Source organism: Echiichthys vipera (genome assembly GCF_963691815.1).
Source record: "Echiichthys vipera genome assembly, chromosome: 2".
NCBI classification, from domain to species: domain Eukaryota; kingdom Metazoa; phylum Chordata; class Actinopteri; order Perciformes; family Trachinidae; genus Echiichthys; species Echiichthys vipera.
The window spans coordinates 9,610,616-9,635,524 of NC_139827.1; the positions used below are offsets into that span (position 1 = coordinate 9,610,616).

The 24,909-nt window shown below is 41.3% G+C and overlaps 1 protein-coding gene across 1 annotated transcript; it reads right to left on the reverse strand.

Moving 5' to 3' along the window:
* Positions 1 to 4,364: 4,364 nt before the first annotated feature.
* cpe (carboxypeptidase E) lies at positions 4,365 to 22,344 on the reverse strand. The gene is made up of 9 exons (XM_083924498.1): positions 22,026 to 22,344; positions 9,974 to 10,170; positions 9,604 to 9,771; positions 8,501 to 8,618; positions 7,950 to 8,132; positions 7,109 to 7,248; positions 6,144 to 6,243; positions 5,871 to 5,989; positions 4,365 to 5,498 (listed from the first exon to the last, which is right to left on the reverse strand). Exons 1-9 carry the CDS (start codon positions 22,264 to 22,266, stop codon positions 5,400 to 5,402), a joined length of 1,365 nt encoding a protein of 454 aa, XP_083780624.1. The 5' UTR covers positions 22,267 to 22,344; the 3' UTR covers positions 4,365 to 5,399.
* Positions 22,345 to 24,909: the final 2,565 nt, after the last annotated feature.

Here is a 24,909-nt window from a genome sequence, read left to right on the forward strand (position 1 = left end):
TTATCTGCTTTCTGAACAAATACGTATGATTCTGCAGTTTGATGAGGCTGTTGAAAAGATGGGCCTGCAGCCACTTTTCCTGGGAGTCAGTGGGCTCTGAAGGGAAAACCACTATTTCATGAAGATCACTGATTGAGTCCATAATCACCACAACCAACGACCACTTCCTATCGTGCAGCCCAAACCCACATACAAGTGATAATCATTGACGGGCGCTGGATACTCACAGAGGAGCTATTGAGACGGAGTTGGCTCTTTGAACCTCTCAATGACTGTCAGGTCATCAGCACACTACTGTCATCTGCAGGATTAAAGGAGTACTGACAAAGGAAGATGGACTGCTGTCACACTGGACACCTGTGACAACAAGCCAGAGTGTAAAATGACAAATGACAGCTTCCATCCATCATCTTATCGCATGTCCCTAACAGGGTCACGGGGGGCTGGAGCTAATCCCAGCTGACACTCGGCGTGAGGCGGGGTAAAGGACGCCAGTCTAAGGCACATAGAGACATTCACACTCATATTCACAGCCGACTGTGGGAAGAAGCCGGAGAACCCGGAGAAAACCCATGCAGACACGGGGAGAACATGCAAACTCCACACAGAAGGGCCCCAGCCCGGATTCGAACTCTTGCTCTGAGGCAACAGTGCTAACCACCACACCACCGTGCGTGTGCAAACTAAACGTGTAAACAATTTTCATCTTGTCTCATAAAAGTCAGTAAAGTTATTTTAAAAGGACAACAAGAGTTTTAAACCCAAATACAGTGCATACTTGGAGGTTGCTTTGTTAAGATTAAGCCTGTGAATGTTCTCATTTGTCCAGGTCATCGTTATCCCCAAAGAAATTTAAGTCAAAAGCAACTGGACTTAGGAAGACGTTTCACCTCTCATCCGGACCAGTCCCAGCCTGGTCAGATGCGTACATGAACTGATGAAGCCTCTTGGATGAGAGGTGAAACGTCTTCCTAGACAAATAACCAAGTCCAGTTGCTTTTGACTTAAGTTTCTTTGTTAATATTAAAGAAAACTGACTTGACTAGGGCGGCAACTAAAATGAATCTGTAGATTTTGTTAATTATTTGATCACAAATTAAACAGTGAAAAATTCCTGTGACAATTTATTCCAACACGTTTCGTTCACTAAATAAAGTTACATGATGCCAACTTGTTTTGTGTCATCCATTGTTATTATGGACTGTCTGATAAGATTCTCTCTCTCACTCTCCTCTGTGTCCCGCTCTGTCCTGAAGCCGGAGCAGCTTGATCAATGGTATTGATGAGGAGATGCTAATAGCAAATGCTAATAGGGCCGGTATGACTAATAGACCAAGGGGGCCATTGATCTGCAGAGTTCGCATCTCATGCTGAAACAGCTGATTCAACTGCATAGTTGGACTAAAAGTGCCACCCTTGCTCTGTGTGTGTGTGTGTGTGTGTGTGTGTGTGTGTGTGTGTGTGTGTGTGTGTGTGTGTGTGTGTGTGTGTGTGTGTGTGTGTGTGTGTGTGTGTGTGTGTGTGTGTGTGAGTGTCTGTGTGTGTGTGTGTGTGTGTGTACCCTTGGATAACAATGTATTCCTGCTGTAGGCTAAAGGAATATATATATATAATATAATATATATATATTTATATATATAAACAGCATATCAAACTTTCAGATATAAACGCACAGTCACTCTCAGTCATTTGTCCATGGTCCAACTTTGTCCTGGCCTAACATTAACCCACAACCAAGCCTAATCTAGTTTTGTATTATTCTTAACACTAAAACAGGACTTTAGCCTTATGCCCTATGTTCCCTGGTCCTATGTTCCCTGGCCCTATGTTCCCTGGCCCTATGTTCCCTGGCCCTATGTTCCCTGGTCCTATGTTCCCTGGTCCTATGTTCCCTGGCCCTATGTTCCTTGGTCTTATGTTCCCTGGCCCTTTGTTCCCTGGTCTTATGTTCCCTGGTCCTATGTTCCCTGGTCCTATGTTCCCTGGCCCTATGTTCCCTGGTCCTATGTTCCCTGGTCCTATGTTCCCTGGCCCTATGTTCCCTGGCCCTATGTTCCCTGGTCCTATGTTCTCTGTTCCTATGTTCCCTGGTCCCATGTTCCCTGTTCCTTTGTTCCCTGGTCCTAAGTTCCCTGTTCCTATGTTCCCTGTTCCTATGTTCCCTGGTCCTTTGTTCCCTGGCCCTATGTTCCCTGGCCCTATGTTTCCTGGTCCTATGTTCCCTGGTCCTATGTTCCCTGGCCCTATGTTCCCTGGTCCTATGTTCCCTGGTCCTATGTTCCCTGGCCCTATGTTCCCTGGCCCTATGTTCCCTGGTCCTATGTCCCCTGGTCTTATGTTCCCTGGCCCTATGTTCCCTGGTCCTATGTTCCCTGGCCCTATGTTCCCTGACCCTATGTTCCCTTGTCCTATGATCCCTGGCCCTATGTTTCCTGGTCCTATGTTCCCTGGCCCTATGTTCCCTGGTCCTATGTTCCCTGGCCCTATGTTCCCTGGTCCTATGTGCCCTAGTCCTATGTTCCCTGGCCCTATGTTCCCTGGTCCTATGTTCCCTTGTCCTAATTTCCCTGGCCCTATGTTCCCTGGCCCTATGTTCCCTGGTCCTATGTGCCCTAGTCCTATGTTCCCTGGCCCTATGTTCCCTGGTCCTATGTTCCCTTGTCCTAATTTCCCTAGTCCTATGTTCCCTGGCCCTATGTTCCCTGGTCCTATGTTCCCTTGTCCTATGTTCCCTGGTCCTATGTTCCCAGGCCCTATGTTCCCTGGTCTGAGGGGACATACAAAGCGGGGAACATAGGTGGGCTCCCCAAATGATGGTTAAAACTCTTGGTGAGGACCAAACTAGAGCAGAAAAGAAAGATAATATTGGACTCACATTCATCAGGAGGATAAAAAACACAAAGTCAGGCGGGCGATAATGCTCTTCTTCATGTGTCGGGTGTGTAAGTAGATGACTGTTTACCCCTGCATTAGCCATAATAACAATTGTATCAAACCGCTGTGGTAGTTGTGTACCGGTTTGTAAGTTTTAGCAGTTAGCCCCCTAGCGTCCAGAAACAGAACACGGACGTTAAACTCCCTAGCAACCAACCTCCTAGCAACCATGAAAGCAAACCATGTAACAGACGTTTATCGTTTAATAATTAAAAATAACCACGAGACAAAACGATAATAAAAATAATGCCTTCATTACCCCACACAGATACACAAAAAAATCAATACCTTATAAAAAAATGCATTAATAAATCCTTTTTTTTAAACAGGAAGTGATACAAAGTCACAACTGAAACATTTTTCTGAAGGATTTTTTACATTAATTTTCCTGTTTTTATTTCATTATGTACTATAGTCATATGTCTATAGTACTTATAGTACAGACAAATAAAAAGTGTCATTAGCCTACTTAATTATACATATACTAAACTTTGCTGAATTTGCAGCTACTAATCCCACCCCTGTGCTGCTTTACTTAAGACGGTACACTATTATTATTATTATTATTATTATTATTATTATTATTATTAGTGTAAGTACCACGCTGTTTGTGGATACTGTATGTATACTGCTTCCCAGTAAGTTTGAGTTTAATTCATCTTGTATTATACACTGTAGTTTCTATTTTATTTATTTTCTTTTTATCTTATATACTTTTTTAATTATTTATTTATAAACACATTTATATTTATTTTAATGGTATATTGTATAATTATTATTTTTCTCTATTTATCTGTATTTATTTCTGTCACTGTGCTGCTGCAAACAGAATTTCCCATGTGAAGATCAATAAAGCCTTATCTTATCTTATCTTATCTTATCTTAATTACTTTTGTAGGAGAATAAATTCTAAATATAGAAACAAACAATGATACAATAATTATCCCTCCGCCTATTCATTTTGTTTTCCATTACGCCTTCTTTCTACATTTAATTAAGACGTTTAATTAACAAGAATTTGATTTACTACCACACACAAGATACTTTGAATCCCTTGTGGTTGACTGAATGTTATTTCACTGCCAAGACTACAACAAATCTAAACTCAATTCAATTATGTACATTTCCCTGCAATCAACACGTTTTCTCCAATTCAGATGCATTTATGTCGAATATAATGTCGCTTTGTAAATACTAGTGAACAAAAAGACAGGTGTTTTTCAGATCCGAGGGACTAAAAGACTCTAACCAAAACCCAATACAGCCTTATTTTTACTAGCGTGCATCCCTCAGCTGCATAAAGAAGTGTAAAACACAAATTAACACATGTAGGACACACCCAGTCTCTGTCAGGGGGGGGGGATACTTTTACTCAAATGAGATAAAAACAAAAAAAACAACACTTCAGTTTGACAACATAAAGAGGGGAGTTTTATTGATCAGTTCATTCTTTACATTTGTAACTGTTCCTATATGTATACATTCAATAAATTCTTTCTGTGGCCTGAAACCAGGTGAACTGCATCCATACAGTCAGCTAAACTTTGTGTGTCCGCTCAGAAGATTGGTGTTAACGTATCGTTGGAAAAAAACAACTTGTACACGCACCGCAGCTCCTTTTGTACCACAGTATCAGTGCACATACTAAGGAATGGCTTTGGGTAGACTGAGGTGGACAGATTTATAGGTGTTATGGCCTTGTTTGCTTTGATTTTCTTTAGTTACAAAAAACACACATTTCTTGCTAATTCATGAGTTCATAAATACAGTATATATATATTATAACCATCCATCTTGTGCTAAGATCAAAGCTGTGCTGCAGTCAGTTTAAAAAAAAATCAACATCAATAACATACAGGGAAATGGACTTGCCTGTAAAGATTGTTTACAATATAATGTTTTACAGTGATTTTACAGTGGTTTTATTGTCCCAGATCTATTGTGTGTGTGTGTGTGTGTGTGTGTGTGTGTGTGTGTGTGTGTGTGTGTGTGTGTGTGCAAGTTAACAGTTAAAGTGAATTGTAAGGGTGTGTTTTTTTGTTTGTGTTATATTTGTACATGATTAATTTGTTTTGGACAGAGCCATGTGTGGTAATGATGTAAACAGCTCATTTACATTCATAATTACTCAGTCACTCATTGATTATATTAGATGGGTGCCATAGTTACCAAGTCACATGTACGATAAAGAACACAATACCACAGAAATCAACACCGATCTCACTGCCAACAAAACTACCTGCAAATCACTCCCGTGTCCGTCCGTACGTTTCTGTGTCTGCGGGATATTCTACAGGAGCATGAGGCAAAACCGTTACGTTAATAAACAAGTAAAATAATGACCGAAAGAGAACGAAACAAATGAAGAGACAATATATTCTTTCTTTTTTTTTAGAGTGGACAGGGCACACAGAATGTTGAATATATAACATCGATGTGCGGACGGTCCGATCACCAGCCAGACGTTAGAAGTTCAGTGTTTCTGACATCATCTTCCACCAGTCCATCAGCTCCTCCCGCTCCTCCTCCTTCCTCTCCATCAGAGACTCCAGCTCAAAGTCCACCTGAGACGGACAGAGAGCGACACAGAGACACATGAGACGTGAAGAAGTTGAAGAAGCAGTGGAGTTTTTCTTATTTTACAGCTCCCATCTTGTCCCACCACACTCTGTTTTTTTTCATTTTTTATTTTTCAAACTTAATTCATTGACAGTCTTAAAGGATAAGGCTATTATTCTATATTTTTCTTATTATGAATATTTCCTTCAATACATTATTAATTATTATGGCCCCCATGGAGCCTGCCGGAGAACCTTAGAGCCGCAGAGAATGATGATGCTTTTAAAAAGAGGCAAGCTGCCCTTTTGGAAGCATGAAGTGAGCCAACAGTGAATTTGGGGCAGATTTTGGTTGTTAGCTTTGTCTGTGGGTCTTACCCTGGTTGCAGGGCTGAAGGGTACAGCCACCTTCTTGATGACAGTCAGGTATCCTGGTGCAGTGGCTGCCACTTTGTAGTTTCCTGGAGCCAAAAGGCGCCAGTAGTCTCCATCTTTGGCTAAAACAAAGAGTGTTTTGAGTTACTATCATTGTGATATGAAGACAGGTGCAAAAAAAAAAAAAAGATCCAGTATCACGTTTTGTCCACTAGATGGCATTATAACCATCTAATGTCTCACATCACATCTCATGCTGTCACTGGATGCTGATACCTGTGGTGATGTCATGGTCAATGCCCTCCACAGAGATGGTTGCATTGGAAATGGGGCTGCCCTGGAGGTCACGGACGAAGCCCTTTACACCACGATGGACCTAAAACACACACACACACAGACACACACACACACACACGCACACACAAAGAGGTATAATCAAGGCCTGATTAAAGGACAGAGGTTAGACGTAATTGGCATTAAATGACACAGACGGAGCGGAGAACATTTAGGTGACTGTAAAATTATGGACCATGGGAATAAAATGCACAAAATGTCCTCACCAAAAAAGACAGCAGCAACACTGACAACATACGATGTCATGTTTGCAAAGGTGGAGGTGATTTAATGCTGACGCCAACCTTCTCACCCCCATCATCAAAACCAAATACCCTGGGGGACAGAGCCTTTGCCATCGTCGCCCCTCGTCCCTCCCGTCATTCAAGAGTCAGCTTCAATCCCATCTCTTCAGGATCACCTACACCATCTTAAATCTGCCACCGTCCACCCTCTGTTTTTCTATTAATGTGATTTTCTTTTGTTCTAGTGTTGTTTAACATGCTTTATGTTTGATTTTCTATTTTGTTTGGGTGTATTTTCTGTAAAGCTTTCAGTACTGAGGAAAGCGCTTTATAAAAGTGATCTATTATCATTATTATTAATAATATTTATGTTCTCATACCACAACAAGACCTCTGAGCTTAAAGTCGATCTTGACTTTCAGGATTTATTTTGACATTCACTCACGTCTCTACCATCTAGCTATGAGGACTTCTTGACCATGCATCATTATACAAGTTTTAATTTACCCCATTAACATATTATTCACTAGCGATAGAGCATCTTGATTTGGTTTTTGAGTCTCTACCTTTTAAAAATAGTGACCTCATAGAGATTCATTAATACTATTTAAAGGAAACTAGACATATTTCAGACATATTCACAGTCCAGGTGGTGCTGCCTACCTGCTCGATGTAGTTGACCAGTGAGTTGCGGTTCTGCTCCCAGTAGGACTTGAGTTTGTCCTCATTGGGGAACTTGTCACAGCTGAGCTCCAGAGTGATCTCAAAACAGTTGCTGCTGAGGTAGTTAAAATCCTGCATTCCTATAATAGGTCAGTAAAAACACAAACGGAGAAAAAAGAGGGCAACATTAATGAGAGAACGTGGCAGGAGGTAGAGATGTTGCCCTTAGAGAACTTACATATTTAGACATTTTTGATGGAAACAGAAGCCAAATGATTCTGATTTTGGTGATTTTCAGAAAACAATTGAGCTACATTTTGTTGAAAAGTACTTAAGACACGTTACATTTCAATGTTTTTACTGATTTTAAATAGAAGCAACAAGATTTTTCAGTACAGAAATGCGTGCGATATGTTTGGAAGTGTTGCCATTGCTTCACTTGTACACCAGATGGCAGTGACAGCTTTATTTTGCATCTCCTTCAGTGCATGTCTCCTTTAATGACATATGGCATCCTTATGAAAAACCATGTTCATGTGAGAAAAAGGATTGTCACTTTATAAACATATATTTAGTGGACATTTGAGAGAACAGGAAATATAGGAAAGAGAAAGGGAAGGGGGTGACATGCTACAATGGCCCACAGATTAATGCTCCCAGTGTATAAACAGAATACATATATATATATATATATATATACACATATATATACAGGTATATATCAATATATTTCTATCAGCCCCCCTCAACCAATTCCAGCCATGTTGTCAACGATAAGTCCAGGCGTCTCTTTACCTGCAAAACACCGAACCTAATATATCGGGCACTCGTTGTCTCTTACCTCCTGGCACGCTGTACCAGGCCCCTCCGTTAGTGATGCCATCTTTGAAGCTGGAGTCATCATCGTTCTTACGGCAGGGGGGTCTGTTAGGATCAGACATGACCGGGTTGTACATGGAATAAGCCCTCGCCAGAGACTTGAACGTCACATCATCTGGACTTGAACTGTACTCATGGGTGGAGCCTGAGAGAAGGAACGAGAGGAAAGGGAACAAACAAGTGCATAGTGTTTAGACAGCGGCTGTGATCGAGCAGTATTTTAACACCTGCATCTGCAAAACATTAAATGTGTTCCTGCGCAAACACGTTTTGTTGAATTTGAGTAATAATGCACAGGAGGTCATAGAAGGAAACTTTTACCATCTGATTTAAATCCCAGTTACAACATTCTGGAGAAAAAACTATAAAATGTTTGCTGTTTCATTTATAGGTAAAGTATTTGTCTCATTAAATCAGTGGAAACATTCTCATTCAGCGCAAGGGAAACTTGTATATACAATTTAACAACCACAGTGTGTTTAAGATTGTGTGTCCGCTTCTGTGTGTATGTACCAGTGCGGGTCTCATCATATGGATAGTTGGCGACCACGTCTCCTCCATGCAGGTTAGCTGAAAGCACGAAGGGAATATCCATGATCCAGTGGATCACTGCCTTGGTCTCTGGAGCCAACTGCAAAGGCACAATTACTTATACTTACATATACATTTCCAAAGAAGTCAAAGAGACATTTCTGTAACTTAAAGATCATCGCTTCCAAACTAAACACACCAGATGTCTCATAAGCATTAATCAGGTGATATTCTATAGGTTTCTTAATAAACTTGTTAACAAACGGTTCATCATTCATTTTGGGGTCATGTTTCTGGACACCATGCAAATGTAACTCCAGTATTCACGGCCCTTTTAACCCTATTTTGGTCTCCCATTACTCCTGAGGGAAACATCTGACTCTTTAGCAACTAAATACTCTTTGATGCAGAGCAGGTAGTGAACAGTGGGTTTTTAGAGCTTATCACTGAAAACAGCTGCCTGCTGTGACTGAAAATGACATTATCAGAGCAGTAAAAAAGGTACGGACAGCTACTCAATGTGCTGAAACTCAATAAAAAGCTCTGTAAAGATAGGAGCTGCAGATTCAGCTGACCATTTTAGCAGATTCATCAATACGAGGTCCCCCTTTACACTGTCAACATTGTCATCATAAAAAAGATCAATTTAAGCCGCTTTAAGTAAATCCCACGTTCACCATTCTGCTGCTGTAAATACTCACTAGAAAACTGAATGTTTTTTTTTTATCCCCACCGAAAAATAGTACCTAAAGACATGTTCAACTTACTCCTGTTTAAGTACTGTTTGCTAAAAACTACAGTTGCCAAATGTTGAAATTACACCTTAAACATTCACACAGGAAGGGCAGACAAGCTGAGTGAGGCGTTGTTGTTTTGGTCTTTTTATGGGATTTGTTGACAATAAGAACAAACACCAGCCTTGTCCTTTAATCACTTATACTGCGATTAAAGGACACAGGAGGTAGAGCGGGTCGTCCTTTAATCATGAGATGGGGGTTCGATCCTCTGCTCCTCCTGTCAGGAACAGGCCGGCGCGGTGAAAGAAAGCGTTCCATCCATACTGTCTGAGTCTACTGACTGCATACCTTGGTGTTTTCATCCACAGCCTTCTTCATGTTCTGCAGCAGGTGGTTGTTGGCTCCACCTTCCCGCTCGTTGATGTAGATGATGCGGTCCAGATCGGGGAAGTTACGGTTCAGATCCACCCCCTGCGCGTTACTGCGGCCGACAAACCAGTCCTTGATCTCTCCGGGCTGAGCAGGAAACAGGAGATGATGTTCAGGCGTACACAGAGGTGAAGGGAAGCCAGCAGTGTCTGGAGCTTTAGTAATTACCGTTCTAGCTGTGCATGCGTGATTTAAAGTGGTGGTTACCAAATCAGATTAATCTGTCTAGTTGGTAAATCCTCAGGTTTGTGTATACACAGTGTGTTTTTATCGTGTGCTGTGCCCTAACCTGTGAAGCGGCCTTCTCGAAGCCGTCTGGGTTCATGGAGGGCATGAAGTGGATGCGGGTGTTGTGGACGAGGTCGATGATGGTCTCGTTGCCTTGCTGGTACTGGTTGCACAGGTACTGAGCCAGGTAGATGAGCAGCTCTCTGCCCACAGCCTCGTTGCCGTGCATGTTGGCTATGTACTTAAACTCAGGCTCACCTACAGGGAAGAAGAAGAAGAAGAAGACACTTGCTGGTTTACTGCGACACAGACAGAGCTATAATTATACGTTTTGTTTTCCACTTTCATCTGTACAGCGTCTTTACGGCTCAGAGCGAGAGGCTCAACTGAATTGTAATGAGACAAACAGGATTTTATAAAGAAGAAGGACTTTAACAAGGTGGACAATGGATACAACTTTAACCAGCTAAAATCAATCACACTACACACAACTGTGTTACGTAATCACATAGAGAAATATCACAATAACGTCACAGTCTGGACCATTTTAGTCACTAGTCACGGAAAACAAACATTTATCTCTTTTGGACCAAGAGAGGGCCGCTGATAAAGCATTTTTTTATTTGTTAGTGAGGTTATTTTGGATACCATAAGACTATCACACTGGAACCTCACACTGCCAAATGCACCGACTCATCAGCTGAAAGGTTAAACGCGATTAAACTTTGCCGTCCAGAACTCCATTTGGACAATAATGACAGAGAGACGGTGGCTTATTGAGTGACACTGTCACAGGCTGTTTTGCCTAAATCTTGCTGGAGTGACAGGTCTGAGGTCAGATTCAACTACATCACACTGAAGAGTTTGACTCCAGGACACGATGTTAGAAAATTAGGGATTTCTGCAGCATATATATATAAACCCCAGGCTGTTTGTAGCTTCTAATCCGTGAGTAATCCTTCATGCTGTCACTATCTTATCACTTTTACCTGTTGACTTTTATGTTTGCTAGATTAATTACTGTTCTTTACTCTACTGAGACTTTGTAAATCCAGTTAACTGTTGTAATCTCTGTCACTGAATTTATTTTTCCGTACTTTGTTCACAGTTTCACCGTTGCAGTCCGACTATTTTGCTGGTGTTAAAACTCATCAATATTCAATTCTCATTGCTCTTGCTCTTCCCTTGCTCTGCTTATGCTGCATTTGAGTGCAATGGGAAGTCCGAAGTTTTCGGACCTCCATCTAGGCAAAGTGCATTGGAGTGCCTGTCAAAGTGAACCTCCTACTAGTGAATTTGGGGTAGGTAAGTCTCCCCAAAGGATCCACTTTGACAGGATTTTCAGTGCACTTTGCCTAGTTGGAGGTCCAAAACTTCGGACTTCCATTACACTTGAACGCAGCATTTCTCTCAGTGCAGGTGTTTGGGGAGCATCAGAAGTCAGGCGAGGGGGAAGAGGGTGGGACTTTGGAGGGAACTGTAATGGTAAGTTACCATTTCAACCTTACTGCACCTACAGTTATGTTCATAATAATAGCAGTGTGTTTAAAAAGGTGAGTAAACCTCAAAATTCTTCAAATAAATTGTATTTTAATGAACACAAATGCATAGGGGACACTGCACATTCTATTTCAAAGCCAGAAAAGTGGAAAAAAGTAATTGAATTTGATAATATTTGACAGAAAGTATATATAAATCAAAAAAGTAGAAATCAAAAAAATAGCAGTGTTGCATCTTTCTTCACAAAACTCAAAAATGTACTGCATAAACTAAGAAAGGCTTGAAGATTAAACTAATATTTAGTTGCATAACCATGGTTTGTGTTAACTGCTACACATCTGTGGCACATGGAGTCGACCAACTTCTGTTAGGTCAACAGGTATTGCAGCCCAGGACAATTGTACTACGTTCCACAATTCCTCTGTATTTCTTGGTTTTGCCTCATGAACAGCATTTTTTATGTCAGCCCACAAGTTTTCAATGGGATTAAGGTCCGGGGATTGTGCTGGCCACTCCATTACTTGAATTCTGTTTGTCTGGAACCATGATTTTGCTCGCTTGCTGCTGTGTTTTGGGTCATTGTCTTGTTGAAACACCCATTTCAAGGGCATTTCTTCTTCAGCATACGGCAACATGACTTCTTCCAGTATTCTGATGTACCCAAACTGATCCATGATCCCTGGTGTGCGATAAATAGGACCAACACCATAGTACGAGAAACATCCCCATATCATGATGCTTGCACCACCATGCTTCACCGTCTTCACTGTGTACTGTGGCTTGAATTCAGTGTTTGCAGGATGTCTGACAAACTGTCTGTGGCCCTTAGACCCAAAAAGAACAATCTTACTCTCATCAGTCCACAAAATATTATGCCATTTCTTTTTAGGCCAGTCAATGTGTTCTTTGGCAAATTGTAACCGCTTCTGTACATGTCTTTTTTTTAACAATGGGACTTTGCGGGGGCTTCTTGCTGGTAGCTTGGCTTCACATAGACGTCGTCTGATTGTTACAGTACTCACAGTCAATCTTAGCTCTTCTTTGATCCTCCTGGAGCTGATCATTGGCTGAGCCTTTACCATTTTGGTTATTCTCTGATCCATTCGCATAGTCGTTTTTCTCTTTCTTCCTCACCTCTCTGGTTTTGGCTGCCATTTTAAAGCATTTGCTATCATTTTAGCTGAACAGCCCATACTTTTCTGCACTTCTTTGTATGTTTTCCCCTCTTTTATTAATTTTTTAATCAAAGAACGCTCTTCTCCTGAACAGTGTCTTGAACGACCCATTCTGCTCTGTTTTTCAAGGACAAATGCACAGCCAGCATATATGCAGTCAGTTGCCTTGATCCTTAAATAAGGGCCACCTGTTTAACACCTTTTTTTTAACATAATCAATGACCTCACTAATTGAACTCAGCACTGCTATTTTTTTGAACCCCCCCCTTCAGTAAATGATTCAGTTTCACAGAATCAGTAGCATGTACGTCATGCCTGTTGGGTCTGTTGGTTTTCTATACCTTTACTGAAGCTTCTAGAAACTTACTTGCAGTGTAGAAGTTGAAATTCTAACAAAAACAGTAATTTATCTTGCTAGTGATGTGGGACTGCTATTATTTTGAACACAACTGTATGCTGACGACATTAAAACATAACTCGACTGCTTTCTCTTTACCCAAGTCTTGCTCCTTCATCATAGGAGATAATGCATTTATATTTGAGAGCGATTTATGAGGACGCTCAGTACATCTGTGTTTTAATGACCAAGGTTACCATCTGTTTAACACACTAATTAGCTGTTTATAGTCTTCTCTGAGTCACTTCATGCAAGCAAAAACACACACATAAGGAGCTATATAAAGCCCACTTACAAAATGACAAAGGATGACAAAGTATAAGAGCTACAGCGTACCGTGCACACTCTTTTGATTAACTACAAACCAAAGATTAGTGGCTTTCTGTGGCTGTACAAGAATAAAGGAACTTTTCCAAGCGCTGAGGAATTTTTAAAAATCCTTTATTCAGATCAGTTATGAAATCTAGCTCAGAGGGACAGATGGAGGGGAGGGTGTGTGTGTGTTTCTGTTTGTGTGTGTGTGTTTGAAGCCAAATAACAGCAGGGGTCCAGTTCTTACTGGGAGGCTTTGTGTGTGTTTTATTGCTTAATTTACCTCTACTCTGATTTGACCATTTTCAGGGATTCTTTTTTGCTACTATCCATAAACGTTTCATATCATTCAGACTTATTTGTTGTCTGTATGACAATAATGCTTTCAAGTCGCAAGTGTGCATGTGCATGTGCGTCAGTATTTTTCACATTTGCATCTTTTTGATCCATTTTCGTACATTTCTTTGATGTATCCCAGTGGCTGCACACACACACAAATACACACACACGCCGCCCTGCACACATCTGGTAGTCAAGTTATTTTTAAACGCTCAAATCTGGTTCCTCTCTGAGTTGCTACTAATGATTTCAAGACTACAATTAACTCTTTCTGTTCGGACATTGGTGAATGGTTTTTACAGGCTTCAGCAGGCCTGACAGAGCTGTCAAACACATGCGCTAACACGTTCATACACCACACACACACACACACACACACACACACACACACACACACACACACACACACACACTTTGAAGTTGGACTCTGCTAAAACGAGTTACTCTGATTCAAACTATTACCCAGATGCTCAGTATGTGGAGACCCTTCATTTCAACACATGTAAGTATTTGATGAATTTAAGATGCAGGACAGGCAGGAGGAGGGCTAATGCAAATTTACTGCATGTTATTTTGTGTTAATATCATAAATTATCTTTTTGCTAACTCCAGCCTATGCAACAGCTCTTCTTTACTCTTTTTACACACATTTTTGCCCAGAGGGTGCATTTCTGTACAAATTGGTGCATGATGCGTCACTGTGTCGATGGTTTCCCCTCTGGAGCCGAAAGTGTCTTTGGGCTTTTATTCTCTTGTGCAAACATATATTCGCACATTCAAAGTAAAAGAAACTGTGCACATAGAACTTCACGTACTGTTCTGGCACTTGTGATTTTCAGACATTTTACTTTTGATGTGATAGCAATTTCCCATTTGCGTTTTAGAAGCAGTAACAAAACAGATTCTATAACTGTGTGTAAAACATTTCATATGCACACAAATGGTAGTGTTCTTACAAAGCCCCCACCACAGCGACTTCCTGGTTGATCCAATAAGGAAGTGCCCAAAACTGCAGTTCTCCGAGTGTCCACTATTTCACAATAGAGCAGTTTCTCATTGACTCCCCTGTTAAAAAGGCCGTTTTCACAGCATAATTAAACCTGTTTAAGGCCTGGTACAAAAAACCATTATAGTCTGTATGTATAGGTCATATCTCCATGACAACACTGGGGGGTTGAATTTTTTGATTAGATGCGCAACCACTTGAGTGACAGCTAGCCTCTGGCCCTCACTTCTCCTTGGAGGCTAGTTGTCAGGATTAGCACGCTAACTCCGTCATCTTGACCCGTCGTAATCGCTAGAGTGCTGTATCAGTCTCTACCCTCTAAAAATATCAACACTGACTCCCACTCCCTTATCTACTAACTAGTTCTGTTAGCCTAGCTCCCGGGCGGTGGAGTTAATGTGGCTAATTCGGCAAACGTCAGCCAGACGGCCGTATCTCCTTCCCCCCAACGTCACATCAATGCCCTTTTTTCAGAAGAGCAAATGAAGAGGAGTCAAAGTCTGACAAGATGGCGACTCAAAGAGGCGAGTACGATTGGATCAAGTTGAGAGAACGGACCTAGATGGAAAGGCTCCGTCCAGTTTTTATACAGCCTATGGTTCGTACACATAAAAGGTAGATAGTGTGCACATCAAACCCAACTCAACAGCAGCATACAAAGAGTGAGACACGCAGACTGAGGATTGCAAGCTCCTAAAAATGAAAGCCCTTTGACATTCAAAGATCTTCTTCAGGCAAATACAGTATGTGAGGAAAAATAAAGGGATTATAATATCCAAACTGTAGGTGGAGTTGTCCTTTTTTGACTGCAGCTAAAACTGGACTTGTTTATTCCATAAAAAGTGCATTTCACAGTTTCCCAGAGCTTAATGTGATGTCATGAAAAGTCTTGCTTTGATCAACCAACAGTCCAAAACTATATTATATGTAGTTTACGATGATATAAAACAGAAAACAGAGGCAAACTTCACATTGCAGAAGCTGGAACCTGATCATTTTTTAGGCTTAAGTTATACAAAAATACTTTTTGAAATACAGTTTGATAGATTTTAACCAAATCCCATCACACAAGTAACCTTCACCTATAATGATTTCAATGCTTCACTATCAAAACAGTTAGTTCATTCTTCTGAATGTGTGTAAAAGTGTGACGTGGCACAGCTCCTCACTCATCTTACGCTTTGTCAGGAATCATCAAAAGCGTCTGGCATGTGATCGATACGGTCTCCTAGGTGATCGTGTAATAATGGCTGCAGCTGTGACGTCATTAGGGAAGCACCACATTAGAGTGCTCTCAGTCGTCGTGGCAACACTGACACTGGCAGGTGCTTAGGGAGACAAATTAACCCGGAGGCTGAGTAAACACACACACTCACTTTGCGTCTGTCTGTCTCCTGCTCGTGGACACACACTCATATGTACACCAGCAGTTTGTTAGCGCTTAATGAGCTCTGACGTCTGATGTTAGAGGAGAAAGAGCATGACACAGGTAAAATAAAAACTACAAATGCTGGATCATATAAAGTATATACCGGTATATACATATGCCACATATTTACTATATAAAAGCCAAAGTCGCAAGCATCTTTTTTAAAATTGTATTCAAGCAACAAAATGCACCAGACACCTGCTGTGCTGCCAGCTCTAAATACAGGGTTTTGTTTTTTACTAAGGCTGCAATTATTTATTATTTGTATTATCAATTAATTTGCGGATTATTTTCTTAATTAATTATAAGTGTAAAGTCAGATAATAGTTTAAGATGCCTTCAAATGTCTTGTTTTGTCCGATATTGAGACCACACCTCCTTTTCAGCATGAAATACGTTTTTGAGGCCCCAGAGGCTAACACTAATTAGCTTAGTGTGCTGAATGCATCCAAAACGGCATTGTTTAACCACTATTATTGCTCAAAATAGCACCAAACCTCTGCAGTAGCACGATTAGGGACCCTGCACATCGAACTACTGGTAGCCTAAGGCACAGACTTGTAAAACAGTCTTTTTTTAATAAACTCTGGCTTCACTAACTACGGTGTTGGTGCTTCGTTTTATGCGTAGGGACTGTTATCATGCTACTGCAGAGGTTCTGTGTTATTTTGAGCAGTATTAGTGTTCAAAAGATGCTATTTTGGATGCATTCAGCACGCTAATCAGTGCTAGCCTTTGGGGCTGATAGTGTCTCTCCGTGCATTCTCTATACATTGTTGATCAATGAAAAAAACTGTCTCGATGGCTTATTTGATGTATTTTCATGCCGAAAAAGACCATGGGGCCCGGACTTACACTTTAATGTGTCAACTAGTGGTGTACAGATAGTCGTTTAATTGAAAGACCTATTCATTTCAGTCAAAAGATAAAGAAAAAATGTATTTTGTTTGCATTCACCATCAACATGCTAATAACTAACAAAATGACTGCTGTTATTTGTGTGGTAAAATGTTCACACAATAGAAAATCAAATGAAGACGAACATAAAAAACCCTGCAGAAGGAAACCAAGGGAGGCGAGTGAAAGGAGTTGGGTATATACACAGCGTGGCGTTAAGCGACGTCAGGTGTGTTGAGAAGCAACATATGAAGAATGCACACTACACAAAAGCAAGATAGCAAAAAGTGATGAGAAGCGAGAGAATTAAAGGGATGGTGGAAAGAGAAAGAAAACGAAAATGCAGGCAAAGGAAAATGAGCCTTTGATGACAGAAGAAGCATCATGAAGAAGTAGCACAGTGAAGTGCAGAGCGGAGGAGGAGGCACGTCGGTTTCTGATGTATAATAAATGATCTCTGGCTGATCCCTCGGCCTTTCTCTCATCTTTCCGTCTCTGCCTCTCCCTTATTCCCTCGCTACATTCTTACATCCATCCCTCTTCTTCTCCCTTGTCACCCCTGTGTTACATTTCCCGTTTTCTCAATCATCATTCCTTTCTGTTTTTTATCTCTGTTTTCCATCGGCTCGTCCTTCCTCTCAGCTGTTTTTGCTATCTCTTCTTTAAGACGCTCGTCGGCTAAAATGTTGAAACAATGCACTGGGTTCGCCTCCATTCTCCTCCATTGTAATGTTTGCTGTTAAACCCATGGCTGCCTCTGCTTAACTTTACATTCAATATGTCATTCGATACGACCATATCCAGCAGAGTGCCCTGCCGCTTAACACTTTGACTGAGCATCTGTGAGCGTGCCCACTGGGGATTACATACTTCCTCTGTCGTCTGATACAACAGTCCAGCGTCTCCCCAACATGAGATGGTCTATAACATACTGGTTGAAGCAGTGCCTCAGACTGACATGATGTTTTTTTCACCTACAGACAGAGCCAAACCCATTACAAGATAGAGTTTCTCCTCATACTAAAACCGTCTAAATAGTTCCAGACATGAGAGTCAAAAGAGTTTAGCCAGAGCTCATTTCACTGGACAGAAACCCAGAAACCCCTCTTTCCAGCTATTGTGCGCTTAAATATGACCCAGCTGCACAAAGTTAACACCTCCTTCTGATGAACTATTTAGAGCTTTTGACGTACTTGAAGTAAAAGTAGGAGTTTAACGCTTTAAGCACACACTCACACTGTCCATCCGTACCGTGCCCAAGCACGTTTCACGGGTAAAGTCTAGTTTGTTTAACCAGTGTGAGTGCAACCGTATCGCGCCTACACGCGGTACGGTTGGTACCGAGGTGGGCTTTTGTAAAGCACGTTTGCACATGTATGAGCACGAGCGTGCGCACGTGTACGAGCAAGAGCACGAGGCCTACGGCAGTTTTGATGTAATTTTATGTGCGCCTGTTCGGACATAGAAAAAAAAGGACAGACGTGTTACCAGTGAAGCTCACTGATTGACTGATCTTCAGTTTGTTTCAGCGCCCAAAAATAAAGTGTGAAATGTTTTATTGAGGTTCTGAGCAGTTGTCTGGCAACCAATTGAGACTCAAGGAAGTTACTGTGCCTAGCCAAAAAACCAGAGCCATTTCTCACCCTGCGTTCTTGTCTTTACTTTTGTTCTAGTGGACTTGTGAAACGGCATTGGTTGCAGACCAAGTACTGTTGTAATTCAATAGTCTGCATCTTGCCAAGTACGGTCCAAAAGCAAGATGTGACTTGCTCCATCCATTTTATCGAGGATGCATCGGAGGTTACTTGTGTGGACTCCAGACAGAAAGGTGTCCCAGAATGCATTTCAGCCAAACATCAGCGAAGATGGCGCAGGAGACAACACATACTACTGTATTTGTGTCACGAAAAGCAGATTTAAGATTTGTTTTAGACGGGAATATAGTTGTTTAAACTTTGAATCTGTGGTCAATGTATCAATATAGAGCCTATTTTAAAATTTGCTTGGACGTTTTCAGAGATGTTAGGTCCCGGGGTAACCCCATAGGGTAACCCTGACAACCAAGACGTGCTGAGATGGTGACGTCATCAAGGCTGCTGCTGTTCCAATTGCAAAACGTCCGAACTGCGTCCTCCCGTCCTCCAGAGTCTGGACTACCAAGTCTAACTTGCCAAATCTGAACTACTAAGTCCACAAGTCCGAACTTGGCTTACTTTGTATTGAAAAACGGCTCATGCCTCCAGGAAGTGTGCTGGACTTTGAAGCCAATTTGACGGTGGAACTACAACTTCCGTGTCCGTCACGTGATGCCATTGGGTCCAAAAAATACTTTTCCCCCATTGACTTACATGGGGAAAGAGACGTCCAGTGTAATCCAGTGGATACATTTTTCCGAGCGTCTCACAACCCCCCAATGAAATGACTATTTTGATCAGAATTTGATCCATTTAGTCGGATAACATTTTAAAAGTCTAAAAGAGCTGCACAGTTAAATCATTTAATCAATATTCAAGTGAGCTGGAGCTCTAAACAGGAGCAGGAGAGGTACTATCTACTGTAGTGCGCCCAACAGAGTGGAAGTATGGAAGTGGTGACGATAATCGGGGTATGTTTTAAATGTTTTCAGGTGATTTTGAAGTTTCACTGTTTTATCTTCATGATAAAATGAAAGGCGTTAATGTTTCAAAGATCCGTGCTAGCTATTTCCAGCCGGTCTCTGTGCTAAGCTAAGCTAAGCTAACAGGCTGCTGGCTGAAACTTAACAAAAGTGGCATCAAACCTTTCATTTAACTTACCACTTGAATACGCTTAGGTCATTTATATATTATTTCCGATCTCGAGTATTTTGAGTTACTTCCCACCCCTGTTCCTACACTGCACTCTCTCTATATGAATATGTAACCAGTGTGTTTACACTCCTGGCTATAGGAACTTCCTGTGCCGTACTGTATGACAGATGGCTGCTTACTGACAGATGCATGAGCTCAGGGCCGATGTCCTCCGAAGCCGGCCAGCCAACCACGAGCTGCCAGTCAGCTCAGTGCACTAAGCCGATCTGTTTCCCCGGCAACTGCTATTTTGGCTCCACCTTAGAGTTTCAACAGGGTCAGATAAAATATTGGTAGGGCACCTTAAAGGGGAAGCTCACACAATGTTTCCAGTCTTTGCAGATTTCACACACACATTTGTCTTTTCTACCACTGACACTGAAACCATCGTCTCCTCCGGCCTGTCAGTCTCTGGAGCTTCCCTGTCAGCTTCATCCCCCCTCCTCTTCGCTCTGGATGTTTTGCTCAGCAGAGGTGGAAGGAGAAAGAGGGAGGGAGGGGAAGAGGTGGTGCTGCCCCTGTTTCCCTGCTTGGAAACTCATCTGGTAGTAATAAGGTCTCCACATCGCTACTGTGACTCATGCCTGTGCACGCCCACCAGACTATTACGGGCTTATTTAGTACGCACATACGGTCATTAGACTCTGTGACCATGCGAGCAGCTGAACACACACAACCTGCGGTGAAACGTTCCAACCCAGAGAAGAAAATACACCTTTTTACAAAAACGCTACATGAGACGTAGTATTGAAACACCACTAACTAGACTGTAAAGCATGTATACTGTAATTATAAGCAACTGTTTTCTTCTTTTGAGGGCTCCGTTTAAGGTCACTCGGAGGAAATTAATCACTTCCTGCTGTAACTGTTAAATCTCCTGTTGGACAGGAATCACTGAGCCGTACAGACGTTCATATAGGTTAAATTTACTAAAGACTAATCCAATCATGTTGCATTATTATTACATACAGTAGGTGCCAAGTGTCTTCTCACTATATTATACATACTTACACTTGTAGTTTGTAGTTTTTCTGTGTGGTCCACTCAGTTTTTAGTTTGTTTTGGATCAAATTGTCATTGGAATAAATTTGGTTTGGCTTATTAGCAACACTGGAGACAGGGATGACAAAATCTGACATGACGTCCAGTGAACGATATTTCCATCACTGTCTGCAGTGTTTTCCCAGTCTAACAACCTTTATCAAGATGAAGAATATTGAATCACACATGGTGTTATATAATAATGGCAGCCTGACATCGAAAACGCAACAGGGAAGAAGAACAGAACATTTCACATTCAGTGTTGGTCTCCATCGCATCAGCTTGACATAATGGCCGTCCTCCACTGACTTTTGAGATGTTTTCAAGGTGATGTTGCACTCCTAAAAGGACCTTTCAGTGACAATGCATAGAAACACACTGTATGGGCTTTGCTCCCTCTATTTAAAATGTGACTCAAGAAAAAGAAGAAGGTGCACTGCATATAAAAACAGCTGTGGTGGTTTGCAGTTCATGTGGCTGGTGTGTAAACTGTCCTTCGAACCAACAAAACTCACATTTGCTCACTTCTTCTACTCTGGGGTGTCTGCAGCCTGCAGTCCAGCCCTGACAGGGTACGATGGAGATGGAGGGAAGTCAAGACATAACAGAGCCCCACTAAGAAACACCATACCACTTCATTTAATATTCAGTCAAAGGCTTCCTCCTCTGAATGCTGTCTGTCTGATATGATGCAGCCAACACTGCTGATACATCTGCTTTTCATTGGGGAGGGATTTTAATTTTTTTTTTTTTTAACGCAGCCCAGTGAGCCGTGCCATGGTTTACCGCCCTTGGGGTGTTTTTTCTCAGCATCACGACCCAGGATAAGCACGAAGAGATCTTTATCAACCAGCAAAATGGCGGCTTTGCATGGATGATCGCCACAATCTATCATCTCGATTCCTTTTGAAGTGATGCAGCAGGCCCCCTGCGCTCACGCACGGGCACGACGCACCTGCGCTCCACCTCGAAACTGTCCTTTCAGGCACGCACCAGCCACACGGGTCGTTTCTGCATTACCCTCACATTAAACAAGAGCATCAGCAGGCTGCTGTGCGCAATAGTGCGTGATGTGTTTGTGTTATCACAGCGTGTGGTGGTGGGTTCCTACGGTGAAGGGAAGCGGGCACAAAGGGGTGCACATTCACCGCATTATGAAGCAGACTTTGTGTATGCGTAAAAAACTGACCAGGCTCGTGCGTCCCGGGGTTGTCGGACATCTCCAGCACCAGCAGCTCGCGGCCCTCGAAGCTCTCCCCGATGGTGTAGATGCGGCTGATGGTCGGGCACTGCAGCCACACCGACACCAGCGCCTTCCGCAGCTCCTCATAACGGTGGTACTCGAAGGAGATCTCGCCCTCGGTACCGGCTGCGCTGACCAGGGCGACCGCTGCGGCCCCGAACAAAACTACCGACATGAAGTGTTTCATTTTAGACGCGTCCTCTTTTCCCTAAGCCCTGTCTGTCTGCCTGCGGCTTGGTCCCAAGCCTTATCTCTGTGCTGCTGCAGCCTCGCACTTTAGGCTATAAATATATCTCCCTCTGCTTCTCTCTCTCTCTCTCTCTCTCTCTCTCTCTCTCTCTCTCTCTCTCTCTCTCTCTCTCTCCCCAGTGTGATGCGCTGCTGTACCTGAGCGCAGACTCCCTCCAGTGTCAAGTCCGACAGAACATTTACACATCCGGTCCCAATTTCCAAAATAAAAACGTATTTTTTCTCCCAGAGATGAAAATCAGAAGATGTTTCGCCTATAATGTGTTTTTTAAGACAAAGGGCAGTGGTGGAAGAAGTACTCAGAGCCTGTACTTCAGTAAAAATATCAATACTTATAGTGTAAATATATATTCATAATAATATCATAAAAAATTATATATTTCTTTACTCTGTTAGAAGTCAAAGTATACATTCAAATATTTTCTTAAGTAAAAGTACAAATGCATTGGCATCAAAAGATACGTAAGTAAAAGTACTAATTTGCAGCAATGGCCCATTTCAGAATATTGTTTATTATATTGTTGTATTATAATTATGGACCAGTCCCAGCCTGGTCAGATGAGTACATGAACTGATGAAGCCTCTTGGATGAGAGGTGAAACATCTTCCTAGACAAATAACCAAGTCCAGTTGCTTTTGACTGAAATTGCTTTGGGGATTACGATGATCTGGACAAATGAGAATATTCACAGCCTACAATCATGAAGCTTATCATATTTGCTGTTTAGCTTGTGTATTTCCCCCTGAGGGTCAACAAAAATGTATTAATCTATAATAATGCATCATAATAAATGTTTGGGTGGTATTTTGTATTATTAATTGTAATCTGCAAAGTGACGATTAGATAAAGTTATGAAATAGAAGTAATCAAGTAAAAAGTACAATATTTGGCTCTGACATGTAGTGCAGTAAAAAATATAAAGTAACAGAAAATAGAAATACTTGAGTAAAGTACAAGTACCTCAAATCTGTACTTCAGGACATTACTTGAGTAAATGTACTTAGTTACTTTCCACCACAGGGGACAAAAAATAGTTACAAAAAAAAATAGAAGATAAGGTCAGACATCATTTATCCAGGGAGAAATAGGTGCAGCAGTGCAGTCGCTATAGGACAAAGTAGGAAAGAGTGCAAATATAAAATATAAGCTACATAATGCCAAAAGATTTGAAGCAGGGCCGTCTATATGGGATCCCAATGAGACCAGTGTGAAAATAATAATAATAAAATAATAAAACTTTATGAAGTAAATTAACAAAATATATAACCATGAAATGTGAAATCATCCAATAAATCTCAATAAAACTCAGTTTATTTCCTATATCTTGTTATTCCAGTGAAACTTTTGCTGGAATGAAACTGTTGTGAAATTTGGTTATGAAATAAAATTGGGGTCATTGGGGGAAACATGCTTGTTCAGTCTGTGTGTCATAATAATGTGCACTTTGAATAAACACACAATTGTTCTGTTAATAAGTCGATCAACAGGAAATTCATGAGCAACTATTTTATCGATTAATCAGGTGTTTATAGAGAAACGATGCCGGACATTTTGTTCCAGCTTGGCAAATGTAAAGATGTGTTGCGTTTTCTGTTTTGCCTCATTTATCTCTGTTTTTATATTATTATTATTATTATTATTATTATTATTATTATTATGACCTTTCATACCTTTTCATTTTGTACTGTTTGTACAGCTAAAGGAAAATGAAGTGGGGTATTTTTCACTATTTTCTGTCTTTAATCGCAAAACTATTCATCTGATTAAATAATAATGTAAGTATTTATCCGTTGCAAACACAAACAGTTTTTCTATTACAGAGCAGCAAAGAAAATGCATCTATAAAAAAATGAATCATAAAATCAAAACAGCTGTTGGGAAACAAATCCTGCAACAAAAGTAATGTGTGGCTAACAAATATAAAGCAATTCATTTAATTATTGCATTTACTTAGATATTTCAGAGTCTGTTTGACCTTCACTTATTAACTGTGGACTGACTCAGTTTTGCTCCTTCATGGAAAACTGTCTCACTTCCGGTTTGGTGCGTGCTGCTGCTGCAGGACTTGACGCAGCAGCAGCAGCACGGGTGTGTCCGCACAGTGCAGAGAGAGGAGATGGAGGGAAGCTACAGCAGAAACCATCCGCTTCCTTCATAAACCCCACACTTGTCTGCCGCAGAGTCCACAGAGGAACACTCCCAGAGAAGATTCAGATCTGAGATGTTCATCTGACACTCACATATCTGAGCCTGAACACTCACACGTGTTCATGTGGCAGTAATGAACCATATGTTATTAACACAGCGGGACATTTACACGGTTCCTACACCTTTTCCAAAGTCAAATTCAAGCACATTTGTATGCTTTTTCAGCACCTTACAGCTGTGGGAAACTACATGTTTGTATACAGTACAATTCTCAGTATTCAGAATACTTATTATTGCATTTGTTCATCACCTTAAATTAGATATTATTGTCCTATAAACAACCAACATGACGTTCTGAGACAGCTTTCTGTAGAAAGATGACGAATGAAAGGAAAATTAACTCCTCAGAAATATAATCACCAACTATTTGTA

Excerpts from the sequence above, each read along its gene's own strand:
- cpe (XM_083924498.1), bottom strand. The coding sequence starts at position 22,266 with ATGAAACACTTCATGTCGGTAGTTTTGTTCGGGGCCGCAGCGGTCGCC. Across the intron at positions 8,133-8,500 it reads ATATGATGAGACCCGCACTG|GCTCCACCCATGAGTACAGT; the intron begins GTACATACACAC and ends TCCTTCTCTCAG. Across the intron at positions 7,249-7,949 it reads CTGGTACAGCGTGCCAGGAG|GAATGCAGGATTTTAACTAC; the intron begins GTAAGAGACAAC and ends GACCTATTATAG.